The sequence below is a fragment of the Arvicanthis niloticus genome, chromosome 4 (genome assembly GCF_011762505.2).
Source record: "Arvicanthis niloticus isolate mArvNil1 chromosome 4, mArvNil1.pat.X, whole genome shotgun sequence".
Lineage (NCBI taxonomy): Eukaryota > Metazoa > Chordata > Mammalia > Rodentia > Muridae > Arvicanthis > Arvicanthis niloticus.
In genome coordinates this window covers 45,611,463-45,635,886 of record NC_047661.1, presented here as the reverse complement: position 1 = coordinate 45,635,886, position 24,424 = coordinate 45,611,463, and the positions used below count along the sequence as shown (strand labels likewise).

Genomic DNA, 24,424 nt, shown 5'->3' with positions numbered 1-24,424 from the left:
AATATATATAATATATAATAATATAATAATATAACACCATAATAATAATATAATTTATTATGTTTATAATGTTACATTTGCATATATATACAAATGTATTATCTAATATATATATTAGATAATATGTTCTGATTAATCTTTCCCCACTTTTGTTATTAGATTTTTGTTGATTTATTAGTCTGAAATGTTGAGAAGTTTTTGTTGTTGTTGTTCCCAAAGGACATGTCAGAAACTGGATTCAGCCTCAGTAACTGGAAAGGGCTAGAAAAAAAATGCCCCTTTTTTTTTCAAAACAAACTCATCCAACCCACTATCTGAACTAAGCAGCATATGAAGGGAGAAGGAGATCAGTACAACAATGCAGAGGTGACTCTATCACATCAGCACAGAGCCAGATTTCTTCCTTTTCCTCCTCCAGAGACCACACTATCCTCCTTTAAGGTCAAGAGGTGAAGAAGCTTAGAGGCAAGTGCTTTGCAGTGATGGAAGAAAAGGAACAAGTGATTAGGTAACTTTCTATATGTGGTGGGTAAGAGCATATGCACTCTATGTGGTGGGTAAGTGGATGAACACTGTATGTGATGGGTAAGTGGATGAACACTGCATTTGATGGGTAAGTGGATGAACGCTGACTGTGGTGGGTAAGTTTATAAACACTATATGTGGTGGGTAAGTGCCATGTACACACTTCAGCACTTGTCTCCCTTCCAGACATTCCACATGCAGACATCTGACTGATTCTTAAAAACTTAAATCAGTATCTATAATTCTCACCCCTAATTCCAGCTACACCTAAAGAAAATCCAGTCCATGTAGTGCATTTTCCTTCAAATTCCACATGTAGCTCAAACTATGCCGGACAAATATATTTTAATTCCTCATATTAATCATGACCTGCTGCTGTGATGAAGCCCACTACCATGGGAAATCAGTTCTTAACCAGGACATGGCTAACACCTTCCTGCCTCATCATCATCTCCTGATAGCTCTGCAAGATAGTTTTATGTCAGCTCAACACAAGCTACAGTCATCTGAGGTAGGAACCTTAATTAAGAAAATGCCTCCATAATACTGGGCTGTGGGCAAGCCTATAGAGGATTTTCTTAACTGATGATTGACATGAGAGTGCCCAGCCCATTGTGGGTGGTGCTACCCCTGGGTTGGTAGTTTTATGGTCTATCAGAAAGCAGGCTGAGCAAGCCATGAGAAGCAAGCCAGTAAGCAGCAACCCTTCATGAAGTCTGCATCAGCTCCTGCCTCAGGTTCCTCTCCTGACTTTCATCAATGATGAACAGTGATTTGGAAGCATAAGCCAAGTAAATCTTTTCCTCTATAAGTTGCCTTGATCGTGATGTTCCATTACAGCAATGATAACCCTAACTAGGATAGCAGTGTTCTCTGACTACCATCTTGTTCTATCCTTATCAAATCTGTCCTAACATTACTAGGCTGTCATCTCTGTAAGCAACCGGCTGTGGGTACCTTGCTCTCTATTGAATGTTCAAAGCGAACTAAGTGATTTATATGCACATGCACACTTGGCCCATGGTGAATGAATGACCCCCTCACTTGGTCATGATCAAAACCCACATGTCAAAAGACAATGAAGAATAAACTTGTTTTTATGTCAGCTTGACACAAGCTACAGTCATCTGCGGTAGGAACCTTAATTAAGAAAATGCCTCCATAATACTGGGCTGTGGGCAAGCCTATAGAGCATTTTCTTAACTGATGATTGACATGAGAGTGCCCAGCCCATTGTGGGTGGTGCTTGTCTGTTACTATGGAACAACTAGAAGGATTTCTTTCCTTCTTAAAGGGAAGAAGATCCCGATGGGCTATTTCTAAGCCTGACTTCCCAATGTGTCATCCATTAACACACTGGGCTGCTGCTCCATCTCACCTCATGGCTTCTATTCCCTGTCTTTAGGAAATACAAACATTTGGGCTGTATGTAGATTGGGACTGTCTTAGAGATATATCTTCTTGGTACAGGGGTACAAGGTTAAGGGAGGTTGTTCAATGCTGAAAACTTTATATCTAGAAATAGACTTTGAAGGGAGATGACTGGCCTATATTGGACTTGGATGCAGTTCTGAAGGTTATATGAAGGACAAGCATTCCTCTACTGTAAGCAAGGCTATGACAGGGTCTTTGACAAAACGGCACATGGATGTTAAAGAATCTAGATATAAAAAGTGAAGGCTCCACTGATGTTACACACTCAGGTGTCAAGGATTTGAAAGTCCACAACATGCCTGAGTTGAAGGCTACACCCTAATCTCTATGTGGTGACTTCGGGTTCTTGCATCTAGAAAATATCTTGCATCCAGAATAATACACTGACAAACTGCCAACTCACTTCTACCTTTGGTTAGGAGCTTAAAGCTAACTTAATCTGACTGTTTTAAAGAAACTCATACCTTAAATGTTAAAACCCAAGTCCATTCTATTCACTAGCAAATGCATACAAAAGACTGCAGTTTGCAACTTCAACAATAGCACTCACCAGAACCTGACTATGTTATCACTTAGGTACTTAGACTTCCAGTACCTTGAATGGTGAGAAACATTTTGTTGTTGCTGTTGTTCATAAGTTATGAAAGGGAGAACAAGGAGGAGGAGAAAGGGGTCAGGCAATTCAGTTGTATAAATGGAGCCAAAGTCATTGCCTAGGTAAAACGGTTCTTAGAAGATGACAATATGCCACATACCAAGAATTCTACCTGCTCACGAATCTAGAAGAAGAGAGTAGGGTTAATACTGGCCTGAGCTACACAGCAATACCTTATCTCAAAGAAGAAAACACCTTAGATATTAATAGTTTTGATGGTCTTGATTCTTTTGATTCTTTTGCAGTCCACACTTAACCTTTTTTTTTTTTTTTTTTTTTTTTTTTTTTTTTTTTTTTTTTTTTTGTGGAGAGGAGATGTCAATCACTAAGGTATTGGGGAGGGGATGTGATGGTGGCTGGAGGCATCCTTACTTAGAGGAGGCAGCTTCCTGGTTGATGGTGTGTGTATATAAAAAAATGGAAGAACTTCAATGTTTTGTTGTTACTTAAATAAACCCCCTTTCTCCATGTGTGTTGCAGATTCATGTACATCAGTGAAATGTCCAAATTGATGCCCCAATTATATATTTCTTTCTCTCATTCTCTTTTGTTTTACCTTTTCCTCCCTCCTTTCCTCTAATTTTTTTTTTTTTTTTGAGACGGGGTCTGATGAGGTAGATCAGGCTGCCCTCAAACTTGTAGAGATCTACCTGCCTCTGTTAAGATTAAAGTCATGTAACACCCCAAAGAAAGACTAATCTTGGGAAAAAAGCACTGGGAGTTAGCAATGTAGATACAGTCAACACATGAGCCAGCAGCTCTTCATCTCTGTTGTATTTCCATTTTTTTTCTATTCAAGACTTCTATATAATCTGATTCTGCCTAATCAGGTCAACAGCACACCAGGGCTTCTCTTTCGCTCCCAGGTTTGTAATTAATGTTTGATGATATTTATATTAGGATAGGTGATAGGAATAATTATTTTGAAGATTGGGTACATTTTGAATACAACAAATCTCTAAGTGTGAGACCATATTTTTGTAAGTATTGCATACAATATTTACATGGATTCCATGCTACATTAAAACTCTGACACTTGTGTTGTTTGCATTTTTACTAACAGAAGATAAAAAGTTTCGTTGTTTTCTTAACTTGACTCATGCAAAACTTTTTACTCTACTATGTAAAATAGTCAGCTGTATTAGTGCTATTTATGCCCTGTGAAATAATCATTTGTATTAAAAACATCAAGATCAAGTAGGGAGAGAGAACTTATAGAGCCTACCTCTAGCAAGAAGACAGGCATCAAATGAGGAAGAGGGTTGCCATTCCACAGTCAAAACTCTGACCCATATTTGTTCCTGTCTGAAAGAACTGCAGGGGTGGAAATGGAGAGGAGCCTGAGGAAAAGAAGGTCCAGAGACAGGCCCAAAGTGGGATCCAGCTCAAGGGGAGGTCCCAAGGCCTGACACTATTATTGAGGCTATGGAGCGCTCTCAAAAAGTGACCTATCATGACTGCCCACTGGAAGACCCAACAAGCAGCTGAAAGAGTCAGATGCAGATATTTGCACCCAACCAATGGACAGAAGCTGTTGAACCATGTGGTTGAATTAGGGCAAGGCTGAAAGAAGCTGAGGAGGAGGGTGACCCTGTAGCAGGACCAGCAGTCTCAATTAATTTGGCCCCCCAAGATCTCTCAAAGACTAGATCACCAAAAAGACAGCCTACACCAGCTGATATAAGGCCCCCAACATATACAGCAGAGGAGTGCCCAGGTCTGTGTTCAATCAGAGATGAGGTACTTAACCCTCAATAGACTGGAGGCACTATGGAGTTTACAGGTCAGGTGGGGTGGGATGTGGGGTGTGGGGACATCCTCGTGGAGACAGGGGCTCGGGAGGTGGTATGAAATATAGAACAGTTGGAGTGTCACTGAGGGGTGGAGGGGGGGGAAATAAAATCTGGAGTGTAAAAAATAAATAAAAAGATTTAAAAATTTTTTTATTTTATCTGTATGAATGTTTTTTCTCTGCATATGTGTGTTTGCCATATGTATGATTGGTGTCAGCAGAAGCCAAAATCAGAAATTGGCTCTCCTAGAGCTGGAGTCAAATGTGTTTCTGAGCCTCCTTACATGTGTGCCTGGAACTGAACCCATGTTTTTTGTAAGAATAGTATATACTTTTAACTTGTGACCCATTTCTCTAGCCCTCAAAGTCCATAATTTTCTTCAGAAAACATTTTATTCTAGCCAGGTTTCTTATTTTTAAAATATCCCAATAATAATTTTCAAATATACATTAAGTGACAGGCACTTACATCCATTAACATGAATCTTTAAGCAATTCTAGATGTGACTTAATTTTTATGTCAAGAAATTGAAGTTAGAGATTGAAAAATGACTCGTCCTATGGCTCAGACAAACATGAGACAAACAAACAAACAAAAATGAAACAACAAAACAAACCCTACCCGGAAACCAAAGAAATGAAAAGACACCATCACCAGCACAGGGATGGACTAGATACCATCACCAGAACAGGGATAGACTGGCCTGGACACTCTAGCTGGAAAGATTTCACTAGGTTAAGAGACCAAAGCAAAACTCACAATGGTAACAGTGACCTGTCTTATCAAAACAAAGGACATTAATTATGGTCCATGATACTGTGTTAAAGCAAATATATTGAAGATGTAGTTTAAATAAAGACATTTTAAATTCAGTGGTTGAGTTGAAATATCAGTTTTTGAGAGATACAACTTTTGCCTATTGAAAGCTAATATACAACACCTTATTCTCCAAAGATGGCAGGCCATTCAGAGCACTGATCATAACTCCTGAAGGAATCTAGATTCTTATAGAGATCTGCTTATGTTCATAGGAACACACAGAGCAAGGAGCTGACAAACTGGTTCTTACACATTTATAAATGTTCTCCATGATCCTCAGAACTAGATTTTTATATTTTTAACTTCTGAAAACTTCAGTGAGAACAACAAAAACCACATTTTTTTAAAATATGGCAATGTTGGGAATCAATCAAACAAACAACAACAAAATACTTTTAAAAGTTAAACTAAAAGCCTCTTGAATTAAACCATAGTGAGCATAGATCCACAAAGACTTTCTGCAGTTACCCAAAAGCAGTTAGTATGGGCAGGTTAACAGGACCAGCTGGAACTTGCTTTATAGGGAGAGCAAAATGCAACAATCTGCTGTTGTGCAAAAGAACTTTTAAGAATTGCCAAGGGAGAGGGTGTATGGTGACAGCGGCAGTGATGGCATTAGGAGAAACCAAATGCAGTCACTAAAGTTTAAGATCTTTAAAGATGCTACTTATGACTTTACAATTAAGTGTGCTCCTCTCGGTAGTTAGAAAATTAATGTATTATTCATTTTAGGTAGAGTTTTAAAAATAGCTAATAACTTTTTGTTCTCAAACTCTGTTTTCCAACGGATTTTTAGGTTTTGTTTTGTTTTGTTGTTGTTGTTGTTGTTGTTGTTGTTGTTGTTGTTGTTTTTTCCGGGCTTTCTTCTTGGAAGGTGCTATTGATCAGCAAGTGCTTGTTAAATGTCACAGTGTGAGAAAGGAATTGTATTATAGTACCTGTCCTAACTGTCATGGGGATGTAGAATTCCACATTCAATGGTTCATTCCCTTCCAATACTCCATCTCATTCTTATATGTTCACATTCTTCCACCCCAAACATCATTCCCCTAGTAGCCTTGCTGGGCTGTTCTCTGATGTACTCACTCCTGGAGCCTTGGGGATAAGGTTATTCAATGCTAGAGACCTTCCAACTAGTAAAAGCTTCCCTTAATGTAGAATGTAAATCTGTCTTTGGAGTTTGAAACTCATATTCGCAGCCTCCTAGAAATATGTTCTACTAGCTGGTGGTTCCATCAGGCCATTGTTATAAGGTGATATCTTTTTTGAAATCCATCAGGTACTGAGCTTAGGACATATGTATTCTGAAGGACAGAACAGCCAGAGTTTTGCTTCTGGAAGCATTACCCAGTGTGGTCTGTTGAGTTCTATTTTTCACACATACTCAGTCACAGACATATGCACATGCACACAGAATACATGCAAACACACATGTGCACACACAGCACACACATACATTCACATACTTACATACAAATACAAGCACACACATACAATCATGTATGTGCACTCACACACATAAATGTATGAATACATGTATGTATATGGACACATTAACAGTATTCTTAAGTGGCATAGAGTAAGAACTAGGAAAAGTAAAATTTGAAACATGGAAGTAACAGAGTCAACACTGGTGCCGTCTAGCTGCTATTTACAACCACATACCTGAAATTGCCAGGACTGTGTACATCTGTTTTAATAGAATTGACTGCATACTCTGGCCGGTAGGTCCCACACCACACCTTGAAGTATGAATAGACAAAGGAAAACAACATACTCAGGTATAATCATGGAGCATTGAAGGCAGGTTGAGGGAAAAGGAAAACTAATTTGGAATTTGTATTCAACCATTAACTCTTCAAATAATGTACATTGAAAGGCATCCAGAAACATAATCATTTATAATGAAAATGGTCTGACATTCTTGTTGCAAATAATGCAAGTTAGTCAAGTCAAATGTTCCATCCCAAATGATTAAAAGAAAACTCAGCATGCTATATCCAGCTTGGATGAAATTATAACTCAAAGGTATTTTCACATTTATAAATTATGTAAGACATACTACCTGGGCAAAGTTCAAGAAGAATAGTTGTTTGTGATTGAGGTCAAGTCCAGGGAGTAATTTTTCTTCACCATTCTTTTTAACATAATTCTGATAGGCCTAAATAGTAAAATAAAAGGCTAGAATTTGTAAATTTATACAAAAACCTATTCCAAAAGGCTATGTAACCAAGTAATTTGCCTTTTATATCAAATGACTATAATAATACACTTATTTATGGCCACCTGCAACACTTTTATGGATTAAGAAGATGACTAGAATACATCTGTAAATGCTCAGAAAGAATAAAAGACTGATTAGCAGATGACAAGAGCCTGTTATGTCAGATGATCACATTACATGATGAGAATCTTACCTTAGTATTGTTCTAAGGATAGATGGGTGTGTCCAACCCATTGGAGGAATCGCTTGCCAAGGGACTCATCTCCAGTTGCTATTTTTAGCTTAGTTACTACACTTACAAAAATAGGCTCACAGCAGATTTAGCCTGGGTGATTCTTGCCAAAAGTTTAAGGGATTCTCTTGAGATTTCTTTGGGCCTTAGTGTCCTATGATCTGAGATTAAGGATAGGTTCTCTCAGTACAGGACAAAATAGACTAACTTCCAAAACATCAGAAGAAAGGCATTCTGGCCACCCGAATATCAGAGATTTAGATTCACTATTGAGAAATTTAGTTTTGCTCTGCTATGGGCAGTATAAAACTAGATTAATAATAAGCTTCCTGAGAGGTTATTTATAATTTCTTTAAAAAATTTCAAGTTAATTAATTAATTAATTAATGTGTGGGTCTGCACATGAGTGTATGTGAGTATATGTGAGTATATTCTTGTGCATGTGTGGAGTTCAGAGGACAGCTTGCAGGAAAAAAATCCATCCTTCTACCCAGTGGCTCTAAGAGATTCAACTTAGGTGGTCAGGTTTGGCAGCAAATGCCTTTACAGATTGAGCACTTTGACAGCCATTCCTAATTTCTTATAAAGAAATTCATCAATTATATATTATATATTACTTATATATTATATAAGTAAAAAATGTATTTCAGTTCTTTCTCTTTATCATCAACATAGAATAGTGAGCCTTTACTATCTAAATATTTTGGTATATACGGAAGGCTTATGCCTCTTCCCATGTAGGGAGTTCACAGCTTTATATTACTTTTCCAAGAGCATTTATGTCATAGTAAAAGGAGAGGAAAGTCAGTTGAAGTCTGGGGAATCTGAGTTGAAAGGAAATAGAACATCTGAGGCAGCACTGGCCAGAGTACCAAGGAAGAGAAATTCTGAAAGAATGTTTCAAGATCAGAGCAGATTGCTTTTGAATATTCAGCTTCATATTAATCTGGAGACCACACCAGGAGGATTACAGATAACAATGCTTGGGGTACAGGAAGATAAAGATGGACACACTTAAGATCCACAGAGGACTTGTCACAATAGTGGGGATCCATTAGCTGTAAACTAAGCATTATCTTAGTTGCAACTAACAAGTTGTACAAACAAGTCCAAAAAAGAGCGAAACATTTCTGGTGAATCTAGCTATATCTAGAAAACTGCTCAAGAATACTTATAGGAAATTAAAAATTATCCAGCACCCAGAGAAGTAAAATGGGTGCTATTTAGCACTTAGTGAGAAACATTAATTACCTAACATTTAAGGTAGTAGCAATGTACCATGTAGGATTTTTATTTGACGTCATCTCCCAGGCCTCACATTTTGAAGAGGCTGTGTTATAGGTGTACTGTTGGCTCCATCAGTCATCTCTCTGTTCTGCTCTGTTGCTTCCACTTTTTTGACACAATCACCCTTTAAGCATTGCAGTAATGAAGGAATGACCAGATAATTCTGTTCAGTCCTCAACCATTCTACCCATCTGCAAAAACCTCTTTCTCTCTCACGGACCCCTTATCCTTTGCATCATCTCAAGTAGACTCTCATTCTCTCATACATGAGCAGGTTCAGGGTGAAGAAGTACACACAAATTCATCTTCATTCCTCCTTGTGGCTTCTAAAAGCACCATTCTTCTAGCCCTTTGTGGAATTCCCTATTTTCTCTTCCACAATGGCATTCACTGGGTCATCTTTTAATTCATACTCACAGCCTCAATGACTGACATCCTTTATGGAAGCTGTGTTGACACATCCCTAGCATCTAAAGTGGTGCTACAAACAAAGAAAAGTTCTTCAAAGTTCTTAGGTGGAATGACTGTAAGAGCCAGAGGACCAGGATACCTACTGTAAAGTAGTGCCTTCTAGACATTATGGGGAAACTGCCTCCATTGAATCTAAATAAGATAGTTTGTCTAAACAAGACCTGCATAATGGCACTGCCAGCCAACATGAGGATGAGTCCCCTGATGAGTAGTATCCAATCCCAAATGCTCAATCTAAACACATGCACATGCAAGCAGCACTAAAGGGACTCAGTAGGTTTTGCATGTATGTGTACACACACACACACACACACACACACACACACACACAATACATATATAAGAAATAACAGTAAAAAAGAGGAGGTTATGGATTTGAGAGAGTTGGGGAGACAAGAGGAGTTGAGGGAAGAAGAAGGTGTAAAAATGATGTAAACACAGTATTCATATATGAACTTCACAAAATAAGTAAATAAAGTACTTGTATGCAAGTATAAATGGAAGGCTAACTATGAATATTCATAACATGAATAACTATGAATAAGGCTATCTAATGAATATTCCAACAATAATAATTCTTGAAGAATAATAGTTGGGCCAACTACATGGCCATAACTGGAACTATTTCACAATCCTTAACTGTTTCTCAGTGAACAGATTGTGGTTTACTGTTATGTCTACAGTTTATGCAGATTATCCCTCCACAGGCTGCCTGATGTGCTGGGAAGCTGAGGGCCCCACTTATACTGACAAATGACCCTAGAATAATTGCTTGCGTGAACACCTTTACTAAGACATTACTGCAGGCTCATTTCTAAGGAATATTTTGTGTCCTTTCCAGGTTTGTTTATCTCCTTGTGTTTATTGTAATTCTCAGTGCTAATTTTTTTCCCTCAAATACCATTTCCAGTCTTTATTTTCTGCCTATACATGTCTCTTATAAAAAGCTTTAATGAAACGGGTAAATATGATAAATGAACCCTCCCATTGCTGAAACGTGAATAAAATGTACTTACCCTGTATGCTTGGCCAATACCTCCATTATCAGCAATGTTTTCTCCTAGTGTATTAATTCCATTGAGCTATTTAAAGAAAGATTCCCTATTAGGATTATTATAGAAAGCACCAACATTACACATATGATTGCATATCTAAAACTTTTCTGAAGAATGCTGGTGACATACATGCTGTCCCCCTGCTAGGTCCCACGTAAAGTTTCCATACTGGTACACCATACACTGGGATTGGTCTTTAAAATTGTTTGCCGACTGTTGCGTCCACCAGTCAACGAGGTCTCCATCTTTGTTAAAATTTCTGCCTGTAACATATTCATTTGGTAAAAAGAAAATTTGTTACAATAATATTTTTATGCTCCCTGTTTTATAATTAAAATTCTTGAAATAGATTCACATGCCACTGTAAAAAAAAAAAAAAAAAACTTACAAACTTACTGTTTCAGCTCCTCAGTAGCATTTTGCAAAACTTTAAAATCATAGCAAGAATATTGACACAAATATAGAATATAATCCATCTTAAGATCTCTAGCTTAAAGTGGGAAAATCTAAAATTCTGTCATGTGATGTTAGGCGCCATAAGAACCTTGCCCCAAGATGGTGATGGCCACCCGAGGGCTGAGTGATAAAAAAGTCCTTATTAGGTGTGATGGCTGTGCTTCAAGGTGGCCTGATCTTACACAAGCGTCATGAGCCTATGGGGAGATGATACGTGGCATGAGTTCATGGGCTCCTGGCAGGGTTTATAAGCTGCGCCCGGGAAGGGATCGCAGGCTCGCCATCTTGACTACCAACTGCTAAGCATCCTGAGTAAACTGCTGTGAGAAGGAACCGGTTGTTCCATGTCTTAATTCTTGCTGGTCAGGGTTGGCGCAGCACAATGTGAGCAACTATAAAATAGAGCAGATGATGAGAGAAGCTGCTCACTCTCTTGACTCCTGACTTCTTTGGGAAAGCTTGAATTTTATCTGTCAATGTGCTTTGGAATTGATGGATATTTCATCCACTTGGCTCATGCTACCGCAGATGAAACTATTAGATAAACACTCCTGAATGCACGCATTGTTACTCTGGGTGTTTTCTGAACTATGACTGTTTAATTTAATATTTTGAAACTTTAAAAGGCCAACAATTATTTTCTGGCACCCATTTTTATGTTCCCAAACCCCTTATGCAAAATTAACTCCTTGTTTCCCTCTACTTTAAACACAAGGAGAAGCATTCCTTTTCTATATTGGAGTTTTCCTCCCAGATTTAAAGGACATGGATCTTTCCCTGTTAGTATCTCCATACATACTTTATATGTTTTGACACTTAATTTTTATCATCTTTTAAATATTTACAAATACTGGGAATAAGAAAAGGGTTATGGAACAAAGTTTGAACTTACACACTGATTGAACCAATTCCAGGTTTTATAAAATTGCACAATGTGCTACATGCCTCTGTATGTTTCCATTTGAAAAATGGAAATATTATTAGTTGGTACTGGTTAAGACTGTTGCACTGACCAATTGAGTAACAGATATCTAGTAAGTATCTCTTTAAGGTGTTAATTCTTCCTGTCTCCTTCTCTCTGGATTTCTAGAATTCTGTATAGTGAACTGAAATTTGTTACAATTTTTGCTGTATCTTTTTTTACATGTCTTTGGTCTTTATTTCAATTTTGCTTTATTGTAATTAAAACAGTAAATATTGTTGATTATTTAGGGATGCATATAAACATTTACGTGCTTCCTGTTCACAAAGTTCTTTATTGCATATTAACCATAAGACAAAAAACAAACAACAAAGTTCCTGACTACAAGCAGCTTAAGGACCACACAGGGACTTGAATGAGTGACATCTTCTGACTGTGTATCTAAGACTCAGATCCTGCCCTTGATGAATCTGGAAAGCTGAGACATACACAATAGGACCAAGCATCATTACTGGGTGGATGAACACTACTGAATTTTCTCAATGTGAATATTTGCTTTAGTCTTCTAGAGTGTGAGGCACACATTTCTTACTGCCCATTAATATTTTGGGTTTCTTAAAAACACTTTAAATAGAACACTGACTATGTAGTTAGACTTAATTCTAACTACATAAACAAATGGAATTTTGTACTGACAAATTGTAACTTTTAAACTTAAGATGTATCTTAGCCAAAGGAAAATGTTACCTATACTTTACCATTGTCATCAAAGCCATGTGTGATTTCGTGTCCGATGACCATGCCAATGCCTCCATAGTTCAGTGAGTTGGACTGACGAGCACTAAAGAATGGAGGCTGCAAAATGCCTGCAGGGAAGACTAAAGGAGAGAAGATGATGGAAGATTTGTGAAGATTATCAGTGGCATTGTCAATGATGGCATCATGCTTGTTACCCTGTTTTCCACTATGTCAGTTTCACTCAGGTAGATAACAAAAGTCTTGTGTGATAGAAACCAACATAGTCATTTATTATTGATAGTGGCAAAGTGACTGAGCCAGCGTAGTATGTGACCTATGATTTACTCATCACAATTCACCTGCCAATCTCTTTTAAGATTTTTTTTCTGTAAGGAGTCTGGGGCATGGAATATGTATAAGCCACACTCAGGAAATTCTTTCACTTGTATAATTATATAGAAGGAAGAGCTACTCAGTAATACCCATTTATGTTCAGTACTGGCTTTGAAATTGTTATCTGTCCACAATATTATCTAAAATAAACTACCACTCAGTTAAAGGTATCCCTTCATCATTTAACCTTATTTTATTTTTATTAAGGTTTCTATGATTATTCTAAATTCTGTTTATTTTCTTATTTATCATTGGAACCCTTTATCTGATTTTCTTATTCCCATCCTGGCACTTCACATCTCAGCCCTCTGAGATCTGAGATTCATGTTTGTACATATATTTACTTATGTACTCTTTAGTCCATTTGTTTTAAGCTCATTATCTCTAGAACCCTCAAATCTGATAGTCCTTGGAATATGATTAGTACCCGGAAAATGTGTTGATTAAATCGGTAATCAAGTATAAACAAACACATATTTTAATAGACTAAGCTGTCTTTAACATGTTTACTGTGTATGAAAATCTCAAAAAAACCCCATTTTATTTAAAAGGTTTAGTAAATAAATGAATACTACCTGTTATGTATTTGCCATAACATCTGTATTAAATTGAAAACGTTCTCCATTTTTATGTCGTACAAACACTTGAGTATATCAAACATCAAACACTTTTGCTCTTCTACTTAACTGTTAACAGAGTATAACCCCCAACCGTTAACCTCTTCTGTTGAGCTTAGGTGATCTTTTCCTCTACTAAGTTTGAACAGCACATGTAAGCAAAGATCAGGTGGTACGTTATCCTTCCAAAACTACAGTTTGTCACTTCTTCTGGGAAGTCTGATAGAGCATCTTCCCTCATACTATTTTCTCATGTCAAAAATGACTGATTTTCTAAGAGATGTTCTTAGGAACACCTCCTGCTTTACCTGTAATCTATCTAAATCTAATCCACCCTTGTAACCTATTCTGTAGCCAGATTAAAGTGCAACATCCATCCTTTTGGGTTAAGACACTTTGGGTGGTGCTCTGCAGTCAAACTGTACCTTCTTCCTCACCCTGGTCATCATATGTTCTTGCTCTCCGGGTTCTTGCTCTAATGTCCACCCCTGGTCTAGACTTTTGCATTGTCATTTTGCAATAAATGTTCCTGATAAATACCCTGTCTAGAAATATAATTCTGTAATTTTACCATTCATGTTTTAAAATTCTAGTAACCACTAGGTAATATCAGCACTATTTTCTGGAATCATTAATCTGTAGTATGAACATATGTTACACATAAAACTCTGGGCCTTTCTTATACAAGATAACAAGACTATAAGTGAAAGGCCTGAGCTTAAGTAATTACAAAAGAACAAAAATTTAAAGTCTAGTTAACATAAAGTAGCAAATATTTTTTTTTAAATGTAGTAAATTTGACCTAAATTTTCATGGGCTTCAGGGGTAAACATTAGATATTTGTGAAGGTGACTTTAAAATACTGTAAACAATTTTGTTCACCAACTCTTTCAATATGTTGGGAAGTTGTCATTTTCACCACTTTCAAATGACAAAATAATAAAAATAATAAACCTTTGCCCTGGAAGAATTTTGGTGAAAGTCATGGCTCACATGCATCTGCCCGAGCCAAACAGTGTTAAGAGATTATTTTTAGCAGAAAGTATAGAAATCATACACAGTATTTTATTAACTTAAATGGAGCATTATCTCCCACACTATGTACTGTGATTAAAATCCACCCATTATATAAAATGTTCCTATGAAATGTGCTATCAAGGCTAAACATTAACTCCAGAGATGCAGCTGACTTAATTACAGCCTTAGATGCCATTGTTTAAATAAGTGATAGGACTTTTACGGCTCATACTAATACTAGTCTTCAAGTTCAGCCTAGCAGATTATGTGCTCCTTTAACTTGGGCATCCAGTTTATTTTTTATTGTTTTTTTTTTTTTTTTTTTGAAGATTTGCTCTGTTGAGCTCACTTCTTGACTAGTACACATTATAGAATTGATAGTGACCGATAGGTCACTTGTGCATTATCACAGTTGCCAGGTGGTCAGTTAAATAAAGTGCAACAGTTGTCACTACTCCTGTCCTGCCAAGAAACTTTGGGAGGTCATGGTACCCTCTTTCTCACCCTGGATGGCTCATATGTCACTACTCTACAAATCCTTAATGTCCCAGGATGGCAATGTCTATTATACTAGTCTCACCTACCTCAATTAACAATCAAGGCAAACTCCCCAAAGACATCTACAGGCCAAATTTGATTGAGGCTTTCCTCTCAGATGACTCTAGTCTCTGTCAAGTTTACAATTAAAGCTGACTAAGGCACTGATGATGTTTCAACCTTTTCAATTACTGGGAAGCTTTGGAATAAAGAAGACATAGAATAGGAATCTCCACTAAAGCCAGTCTACTGAATTACCAAAAGAATTGGGTTGGCTCTGGAACCTTCCAACCCTTTAAAGGGCTGGTGCCCAGTCAGTCTAAGAGTCAGTATTCATTTTAAAAGTAACTTTCAAAAAGTACACGAATCAGATATAATCATTTATGTTATAGATTGAGTGTTATCAGAGAGACAACTATCTAATGTGATCTGGATTAATTTTAATTTTCCCATAACAATGAAAAGAGGTGTGTGGATCCAGGAGTACTTCAAGACATGAACCAATAACTCAATATCGGCTTTATTTTTTAGAAGGTTATTAAAAATTGACCATGCCGAGTGGTGGTGGCGCATGCCTTTAATCCCAGCACTTGGGAGGCAGAGGCAGGTAGATTTCTGAGTTCGAGGCCAGCCTGGTCTACCGAGTGAGTCCCAGGACAGCCAAGGCTATACAGAGAAACCCTGTCTCGAAAAACCAAACAAAAAAAAAATTGACCATATAGCAAACTATGGGCTGAGAAATTCGAGGAATATTAAAGTATTATTTAGGGATATATCTTACCTATCTGATTTCTGCCTGAGGAATAAAATGCATTGACTACAGCTGCTCCACTTATCCACCTATGGAAGACATAAAAACTTGTTAAAAAAGATACTCCATTGTCTCACTCAATGCACTTGCCACAAAAATAAATGTTAACTTTCTCTGTGAAGTATGATCAAAATTAGCCTACTAGAGTTAAAACTCATTGGAAAATATTTTTATTTCTTAAAAGTTCAACATATACCCAGGTCTTCAGTCTGTTGATTTCATTTGCATTGAATTATGTAGTTGCATCTGACAGTACAAAATCTATTATTACAGTTTTCAGAAACTGTAGTAGGTTAAAATTATGTTGAAATTCACTTAGCTTTACAGTTTGAAACAAGATCACTCCAACAATTTTGGAACTGTTGACAATATATGAAACATAGTAAATCTTAGATAGCTTTAAAATTTTCAATTTTTAGTTCATTGTGAGCATTTTTGAGAGCTCAGATACCTTAGCTTGGAACAATGAACTTCAAGTTATTGCTCCTTAAGTCCTGTCTTAAAAACACAACTTTGGAAGAAATGGGGCAGAGGTTAAGAGCAGTAATTGCTTTTTCATAGGACCAGAGTGTGGTTCTCAGCAACCACATCAGACAGCCCACAAGTGCCTGTAACTCCAGTTCCAGGAGATCTGATGTCTCTGGCCTCTCACAGCACATGCACCCCTGTGTACAACCCCCCCATATATATAATTATAATTATATATATATAATTAAAAATAAAATAAATCTTCAAAAAGATACTTGTAAAAATGCACATTTTAGCTAACTGAGGAAAGATATATCTTCAGATGCCTGTAAAGTAAAATACAGGTGGTATTTAAGAGAAGTTGTCTGTTAGTCCATACCATGACTTAGGCTCTGCACAACATCTGGAGTTTATAAAACACAGGCCCCCAATATTAAAGACACTAGTTGTGGAAAGGAGAATAATTCTTAAAGTATCATTACACAAGACTGTATAAGAAAATTAAGAATAAAAGAAAACCAGAACTGGTCTCATGATCATTTGAGGGCTGAAAGAACTGTTGTTCTTATGTCTTTCTGCTTAGATACTATGGAAGAAGCCTTTCAATCATTGTACACTAAACACTTTGAGTAACATAAGTACCATCCTCATCTTAATAAGCTCATATAAATTATATGTCCACTAAAAATGGACACTTATTGATCTCTAATAACCCCTTAGCATTCCTGTATACACTTAAGACAGTCATGAGTATTGTCTTGAGGTTTCACTAGTTATTCTACCTCAGGAAAATAGCCAAGGTGACAATTATTATCCTTCTAGCAGCAAATCACAGCAGTCTGATAATATGGTTTGTATCAGAGCTCTATCTTGTCACTGCTGTGCCAGGTAAGCAGTACATAGTCAACATATTAGTCATAATATTAGTAAGTATTGCTAGTGTCAGGTATAAGCACTAGTTTAATCTCTTAAAATAACTGGCAGAGACCAGCATGTAACAGCAATCTGAACAATTGTTATTTTTATGAATAACATGATTAAAACTTCACAACAGTCTAGTTCATATTTTCATGAACTTCCCTTTTAGAAAATAATAAGCCTGGAAATGGTGAAGAATCATTTTCTGTTAGTTTGTTACTGCTATAACTTTAATGCTGTAAACACTTTAAACAGTATGGCACTGACATATCAATCTTCTCTAGCTTCATCAGAGCTGAATCATGAATATTTTAACATTTTCTTCAAGTTGATGATTCAAGAATATATCTTATTGTTTTAATTAAACAGCACTTGCTTACTATACAATTTGTAATGACTCACAGGAAAGGCAAATATTTGTGAACACAAAATATTAAATGAAGGTACCATAACTACACAGAGCAAGTGGTTCTTATTTATATGACTAACAAATACACAAAGAAGATGTTTGTATGGACAAAAATGGAAATAAGGAAATGTAATGTACTTAGATGAACTTTGCATAGGCTCACACAGGTAACAGGGGTCAGGTTCAAGTGAAATACTTGAGAGATAGTGAAATGGTCAGCATAGATGATGTGCTCAGATAATTCTAAGAAAACACAGTTGCATGATTTGAAAAATATTCCCAATATATTCTCAACACTGTCATAGAAGATGTGGTAATAAAACTTGCAATTAAACAGTCTGTAACTATTAAAATTTTGTTACCAAAGTTATTTACGAATTTTTCATGTCTCAATGGCTTTGGGGTTAATTTCTTACCTATGAATTCTGAGTTGGTAGCAATAGTGTATTTATGGGTAATTACAAATAATCATTATGAGTTATTTGGCTCTGAACAAATGAAAAGTCCCAATAGTAAAAAAAGTTTGCAACTTGAGTTGTTTTAAGATGAACTGTTATACTAAGAATAAAAATCAGATATTCTAAGCTAATGCTTCTGACAGCACACTGCAAAAGACTGACTAAATGACACAGGCATTGAACAATGGACCTTATATAATATTGCCTATGTAAGTTTACTGCTTTTGTAAAAATAAGTATCATCTCTTGTATTTTAGTGCCTTTCTACTCTTCTGATACATTACTGTAAAGGGTTTAAGATTGCATTTTGATTAATGTTTTTGACTCTACAGCTGGGAGAGTTTTACATATTAAAATGTCTACTGTGAATTATATCTTCTAGAAAATAGGTGGCTATTTGTGATCATAGGACACTCCTATAAAATTAGAATTATGTTGGTGCTGTTTACTGAGCACTAGTATGTAGTATTTTGCTTTTTTCCTCCCAACATCTTTAATGATGTGTTCTTTGTCTATTCTGGAGAATCATACAGATTCCAAAGCCCAGGGCATTTTGTTCTAGGTCATGGTCAGAACTTGAAGTACTATAATTATATCAATCGTTTTCTTAAGTAGGGTAATAACAGAAACAAACTCAGTGTCTGTTACTTGTTATGAAATACCACAAATATCAATAGAAAAGATAAATTAACATGCCAAATAAAATATTTTTCACAGTTAGGAGTGTTATAATGAAAATTCTAAGTCTCTTTGATTTCAGTTTATCTATATAAATGGAGATGCTTTTATATGTAAAACTCAAAAAATTCTGACCTTGACAGTAGCACATGGAAGATAAAATGCACATAAAGAAAACAAAAGCAAAAACAGATGGAGGTGCTATTTCTCTAAAGTAATGGTGATTGTATGCTCTTTCAAGATACCTTTTATGTGTGCAGACTAGACACTACAAGCCTCTTATGTGCAGTATTAGCCTGGGAGAAGAAGCAAAACAGTGTGTTCTGTTCTCTTCTTGCTTCCACTGATCTGGGTATGTGTGAGCATGGGCTGTGTGATTGGATAGTACTATGCAAATGGAGAAAGTAGGTAAGTAAGAAATTGATTTTTTAAAAAGATTTATTTATTTTATATGAGTACACTGTTGTTCTCTTCAGACACACCAGAAGAGGGCATCAGATCCCATTACTGATGGTTGTGAGCCACCATGTGGTTGAAGGGAATTGAACTCAGAACCTCTGAAAGAGCAGTCAGTGCTCTTAACTGCTGAGCCATCTCTCCAGCCCAAACTATTTTTTTATATAATTATTATTATTAAATTTTCATTTTTGAAATGTAGTTTTGTCAGGTAAGCTTAATTTGTTTTGAGTAGTCCTCAAAGATTGACTTGCTGTATACTTTGGCGGTATAGCTAAAATATACTTGAGAGAGAAGCCAGATGTTTGCCTTGCATCCCTTTATACCCCAAGAAAGCTAAGCAGCCATGAAAAGTAGATATGGATACCAAAGTTCAACAGCCTTTAAGACAGTGTGAAGCTAGTGGACTGCAAAAGCACTTAGAACCAATCTCCTTTCCGCCACTCTGAGTAACTTTAAAGCTTAAAAATAAAGAACAAGACCATTAATAGCCTTTTGCCTGGGAGTACTCAATTCTCAGCATCTATTCTGAGAGCAACTCCTTTGAAATCAGCAGTACAATAAATAGATTTTTCTGTGCCTTCTTCAAGGGGGTAAAAGAAGAATGCTCTTGAAATCTCAGATCATTATATTCTTATACTTATTAATTTTTTCTCAAATTGATCCCATGGGCTTTCTTGGTCTTTCAGATCATCCTGATCATATAGATGGTAGCTTCAATTTGCAAGTATGGAAACTGAGTCACTACATAGCTATTAAACTCTTTGTCCTAATGCATGTATCCACTAAGTAGCATAAATGGGGGAAATATATTTAAGTGAAAGGGAAGATGGCTTGCTTAATGTCCTATCAAATTCCAGCACCTAACTGCTGATCCACAGGATAGACAAATTTCAGTGCAGTGACTAATGTCATTTTCTTGTGAATATATATATCAAAAGGACATTTTCTCTTTCTCTCTCATCTTATCCTCCTACCTTGTTTTTAAGGAAAAATTAGATATTATTAACAAAACTTACAAAAAAGTAAAAATCATCAACAACAATAAAACTTAAAACAAAGCTCAGTGACTAACTTTAGAGCTAATAAATAAGGAGCAGTAATTCTAATTCAGGTCTGCCTATTTTCTCTAACCTCCCAGCGCTCCTGCTACTTCACCCCAATTCCACAGTTCACACTTCTCCATAGACAGAGTTCTTTAAGCATTAAGCAAAAATGCAGAAGAATTAAACCCCATGGAGTTTACTCTCACTATGGAGTAATGACCATAATTAAGGTACAGTTGATGACTGGATTTGTCTGGGCACAAAAGCCTTAAGATACTGAATTGAGAGTATCCATTTTTCCTGATATTAGGTAATCCTAAAATCCTAGGGAAGAACCAAGACCTCTTCTATTTTATGTAACCCTCTGTACTTACCTAACTTAATATAACAGCATTGTTTATCTAGATGATTAGATGGTAGCTTCACACAGATAGTGACGAGACTACATTTTATTTTTAACATGAACCAAGAGGACTTAGCACAATGTTGGGAACATGATAGGAACTCACCAAATAAATGGGCCTATCAATGGGTGTTCTTCACACCAAAGACTGACAGAGCCTGCCCCGCCAATTGGGAGCATGAAGGACATTGGAATTCTGCAGTCTCAGAGAGCTGTGGCAACTAGAGCTTTACCCCATCTGAGCATGGCCCTCCTAAGAGATGATATGCAGTAAAAGTACCAGAAATCTTCTGAAATGTCTCCCCAATTAAACAGAATTATAAGACATCATGATTCTATATTTTGATTTCTAGGAGTCTACCAATTCCAGCCTACCATCATCTGATTATCCCAATCAGAAAACCCAGTAGACATGAGGTAAGGAAGATATCCAATGGGCCAGTGATTATTGTTTTGCTTTTAGTGACTACTCTGGTCAATTTATTATTAAATTAACTTCTAGCTGTAATTCTCAGAGAATGAGTTACCAATTGATAATTTATTTTAAAGTTAGTGTAAACACTAAAATCTCACTAGGAAATCTCATTGTTTTGTTGGTCATGAACACACAACCCTTAGGCACTAAGGTTTATTTTTGTTCTATTAACACTAAGTGAACAATCGTGTTAGTAGAAGTAAATGATTTTAGATGTGTTATTAAGTAATCTTGCCAGCACTTATACTTCCAGTTCAGTGCTATTTTTTTCTGAGCTGGACATATTTGAAATTCCTTTGCAATTGCATCAAACCCTCAAGAGATGTCATGTTCAGGATAAAAGAAAAAAAATATACATAGGCATCCAGAAACCATATGAAGTTTTAAAATTATTCAAATCCATGTTCTTTGCAGGTGTGAGCTGTTCACAAGGCAAAGAGGTTCTTTAGCCAAATGATTGACTTGGACATATTGCATGCACATTCCTTGAGATTAAGTTTTAAAATTTGTTTAACAGAAAACATAGTTATGTATAACTTCACTGTGAAAGTAAAATGTGGAAATGGAATCATTTTTATTTTATTTACTAAGTTAACATTATCAATACTATTACAAATTGGCTATTGCACTTGCATACTCTAACAACATGTGCAAAGGGTCCACATTCTAATAACTAATGTTGGTTTCTTCTTTCTACATAAGTCAATTTCTTGAACAACATCAAACTGCACTATACGGGTGAACAGAAAGCCCCTGACGTACAGGGAATAAAGGAGACAACATTTGAGTCAAGCCCTGTAGCGATTACTGCTAGATAAAAAAGGAAAGAAAGAATGCTGTGATGGTGTGTATCTTTAACTTCAGTACTCAGGAGGTAGAGGAAGGAAGGTCTCAGGAAGTTTGAGGCCAGCCTGTTCCACATAGCAAGCCATAGGACTGTCATGACTATATACAGAAACAAACAAATGTAAAAGGATACTGTAAGTTCAGAAGCAATGGGGGAAAGGCTGGGGGCTGGTAGTTTGAAAGCATTGCATACAGCTAGTGTTTTGGTCTGATGGGGGAGCTTGGGTGATTGTGAGGAAATTATGAAGAGCTACTGGGAGCTCTGGGAACTTTGGACGTTTTTAAAATTTGTATTTCCTGATCTAAGCAACAGGAAACATAGGAAAGGTTTTAATCCAGAAAGAACATGACTCAAGCTGTATCCTTGAGACCTTAGGGGATAGCAGTATGAGGATGAAGTGAAAACACAGGAAAATTGGAAATAAAAGTGTTTTCAAAATTAAAGCACCAGGGAAAGCGTGGTAAGGAAGCAAAGAGGAGATGATTAAACTGAACCATTTATACATTCCTATGTAATATTTAACTAGCAGTGGGTGAATGTGGTCCTCTTCTTTAGATAGAGATTTTAGTTAGCACTATAGATGAAGTAGGACAGACCACAGTGATCAAGATGAGGCCCTGGTTTCTGTCAGGGTGGGAACAAAATTGAAGCTTTTAGAAAATGGACAGATGCAAGGAACGGGATTAATTTTTGCTTAGTGGAAAATGTTGCTCTTGTGTGGTTAAGGATATAGTTACACAGAAATGCTTGCTAATCAGCTAGATATTAACTGTGGTGCTCAGCAGATGGACTTGGGTCAGATTCAAATAGTCATATGTAATAAGGGTGGGTAGACTTCAAGTATATGCATGCATGCACTTGGAGCACATGGAGTGAGAAAAAATTATTTAGGAGTTACTAGTTATTCAGTTGAATTTATTTAGGCTAGTTAGTAACTTGAAATTTTTATGTGTCAGCTTTTCTGTAAAGCACTTTGTAACATAACTCCAAAATAGTCCACAGTCTGAACCCTATCCTTGTAGTATGAATGTGCATAGATTCCTTCTGAAAGTGTTTGGGAATGAAGATCTGAGTATGGAATGTGACTTCAGGGTACATGAATGAAGTGCATAGAATATATTTGTCTTTCTGACATTGTCTGTCAGCGAGGAACTGAACCTGGGGACACATGAAACAAGAAAAGAGACAACGGTCTCTTTTCTCCTATTAAACTAGTGCCACATAAGTCAGACGCTTTCACGGGGAGAAACCGTAATGAAATACAGGGAACTTTTATTACAATACATCTCTTATGATTCAGTCCTAACTATTTAATGTCATTACAGCCAGAGTGCTCACGGTGATTTTAAAACACAAAAATAAATTTCACAAAATTAAAGACATCACCTTGGGAAACATCCATCCTTCCTTCCTTCCTTCCTTCCTTCCTTCCTTCCTTCCTTCCTTCCTTTCTTCTTTCCTTCCTTCCAGTAAGTACAGAAAACATGCTACAAAAAGAGACTAATTCAAAGGATCCTATTGGAGGACAGTACTTAGGAAGAATCCTTGTATCTGGGCTCCAGTCTCAGAGCAAATACCTCAAGATCTAGAAGCACTGAGTTGAACATCAGTATTTTTTTTTAACAAATGCTGCTCACATGATTCCAGCAATGCCAATGTGCAGACAGATATTTGAACCTTTGCATTCAGTGCAGAGGAAAAGAATGGAGAGAGAGAAAAGGCTAGCACTGAGTGACAAAGACCTTGGGAGCTGCAGTGACTGACAGATCTTTGGAAATCACTCAAACTTAAGCAATCTGTGCACTAAGCTTTCTGTCATAAAGCTTTAGGCCTTTCCTGGCACAGTTCTTTCCTGTGGTGCAGGTAACCACTTCACTCTGCTTCTGCTGTACCTATCATCTACCTACTGCTGTTGTTTGTGTCTTATTTTCCCAGTACTCAATGACAACTGGACTAGTCATTTTTTCTAGAACAGTAGTTACAGAAATGATTGAAGCCTGTTGTTATTCAATACTCAAATCAAGCTGGAGCTTTTAATTTTTCACAGCTCCATAGTTTAAGAATTTTAATTGTAGCTGTACTTGGTGTTAGGTGCCAAGAATGGCTCCAGTTCTTCAGGGCTTAAGGCTTTGGAAGAAGAAGTTGAAACTAAGGAGCTCTGTGGATTTGAGTGGTCAGGACACTTGCTGGTCAGTTTCCAGGTATTATCTATTGAGTTGAAGAACAAAGGTCAAAACTAGAAGTGTGAAGTACTGATGAGACTACTGTGCAGAGGTCAGA

General features: G+C 36.7%; 1 protein-coding gene across 1 annotated transcript in view; it reads right to left on the bottom strand.

The window, feature by feature from the left end:
- Positions 1-24,424, bottom strand: part of Mme (membrane metalloendopeptidase) — an 82,271-nt gene that overhangs the window by 4,421 nt on the left and 53,426 nt on the right. The window contains 6 exon segments of the mRNA XM_034501210.2: positions 6,892-6,968; positions 7,292-7,387; positions 10,457-10,522; positions 10,625-10,758; positions 12,632-12,751; positions 15,957-16,015. Coding sequence (XP_034357101.1) covers positions 6,892-6,968; positions 7,292-7,387; positions 10,457-10,522; positions 10,625-10,758; positions 12,632-12,751; positions 15,957-16,015 — 552 coding nt within the window.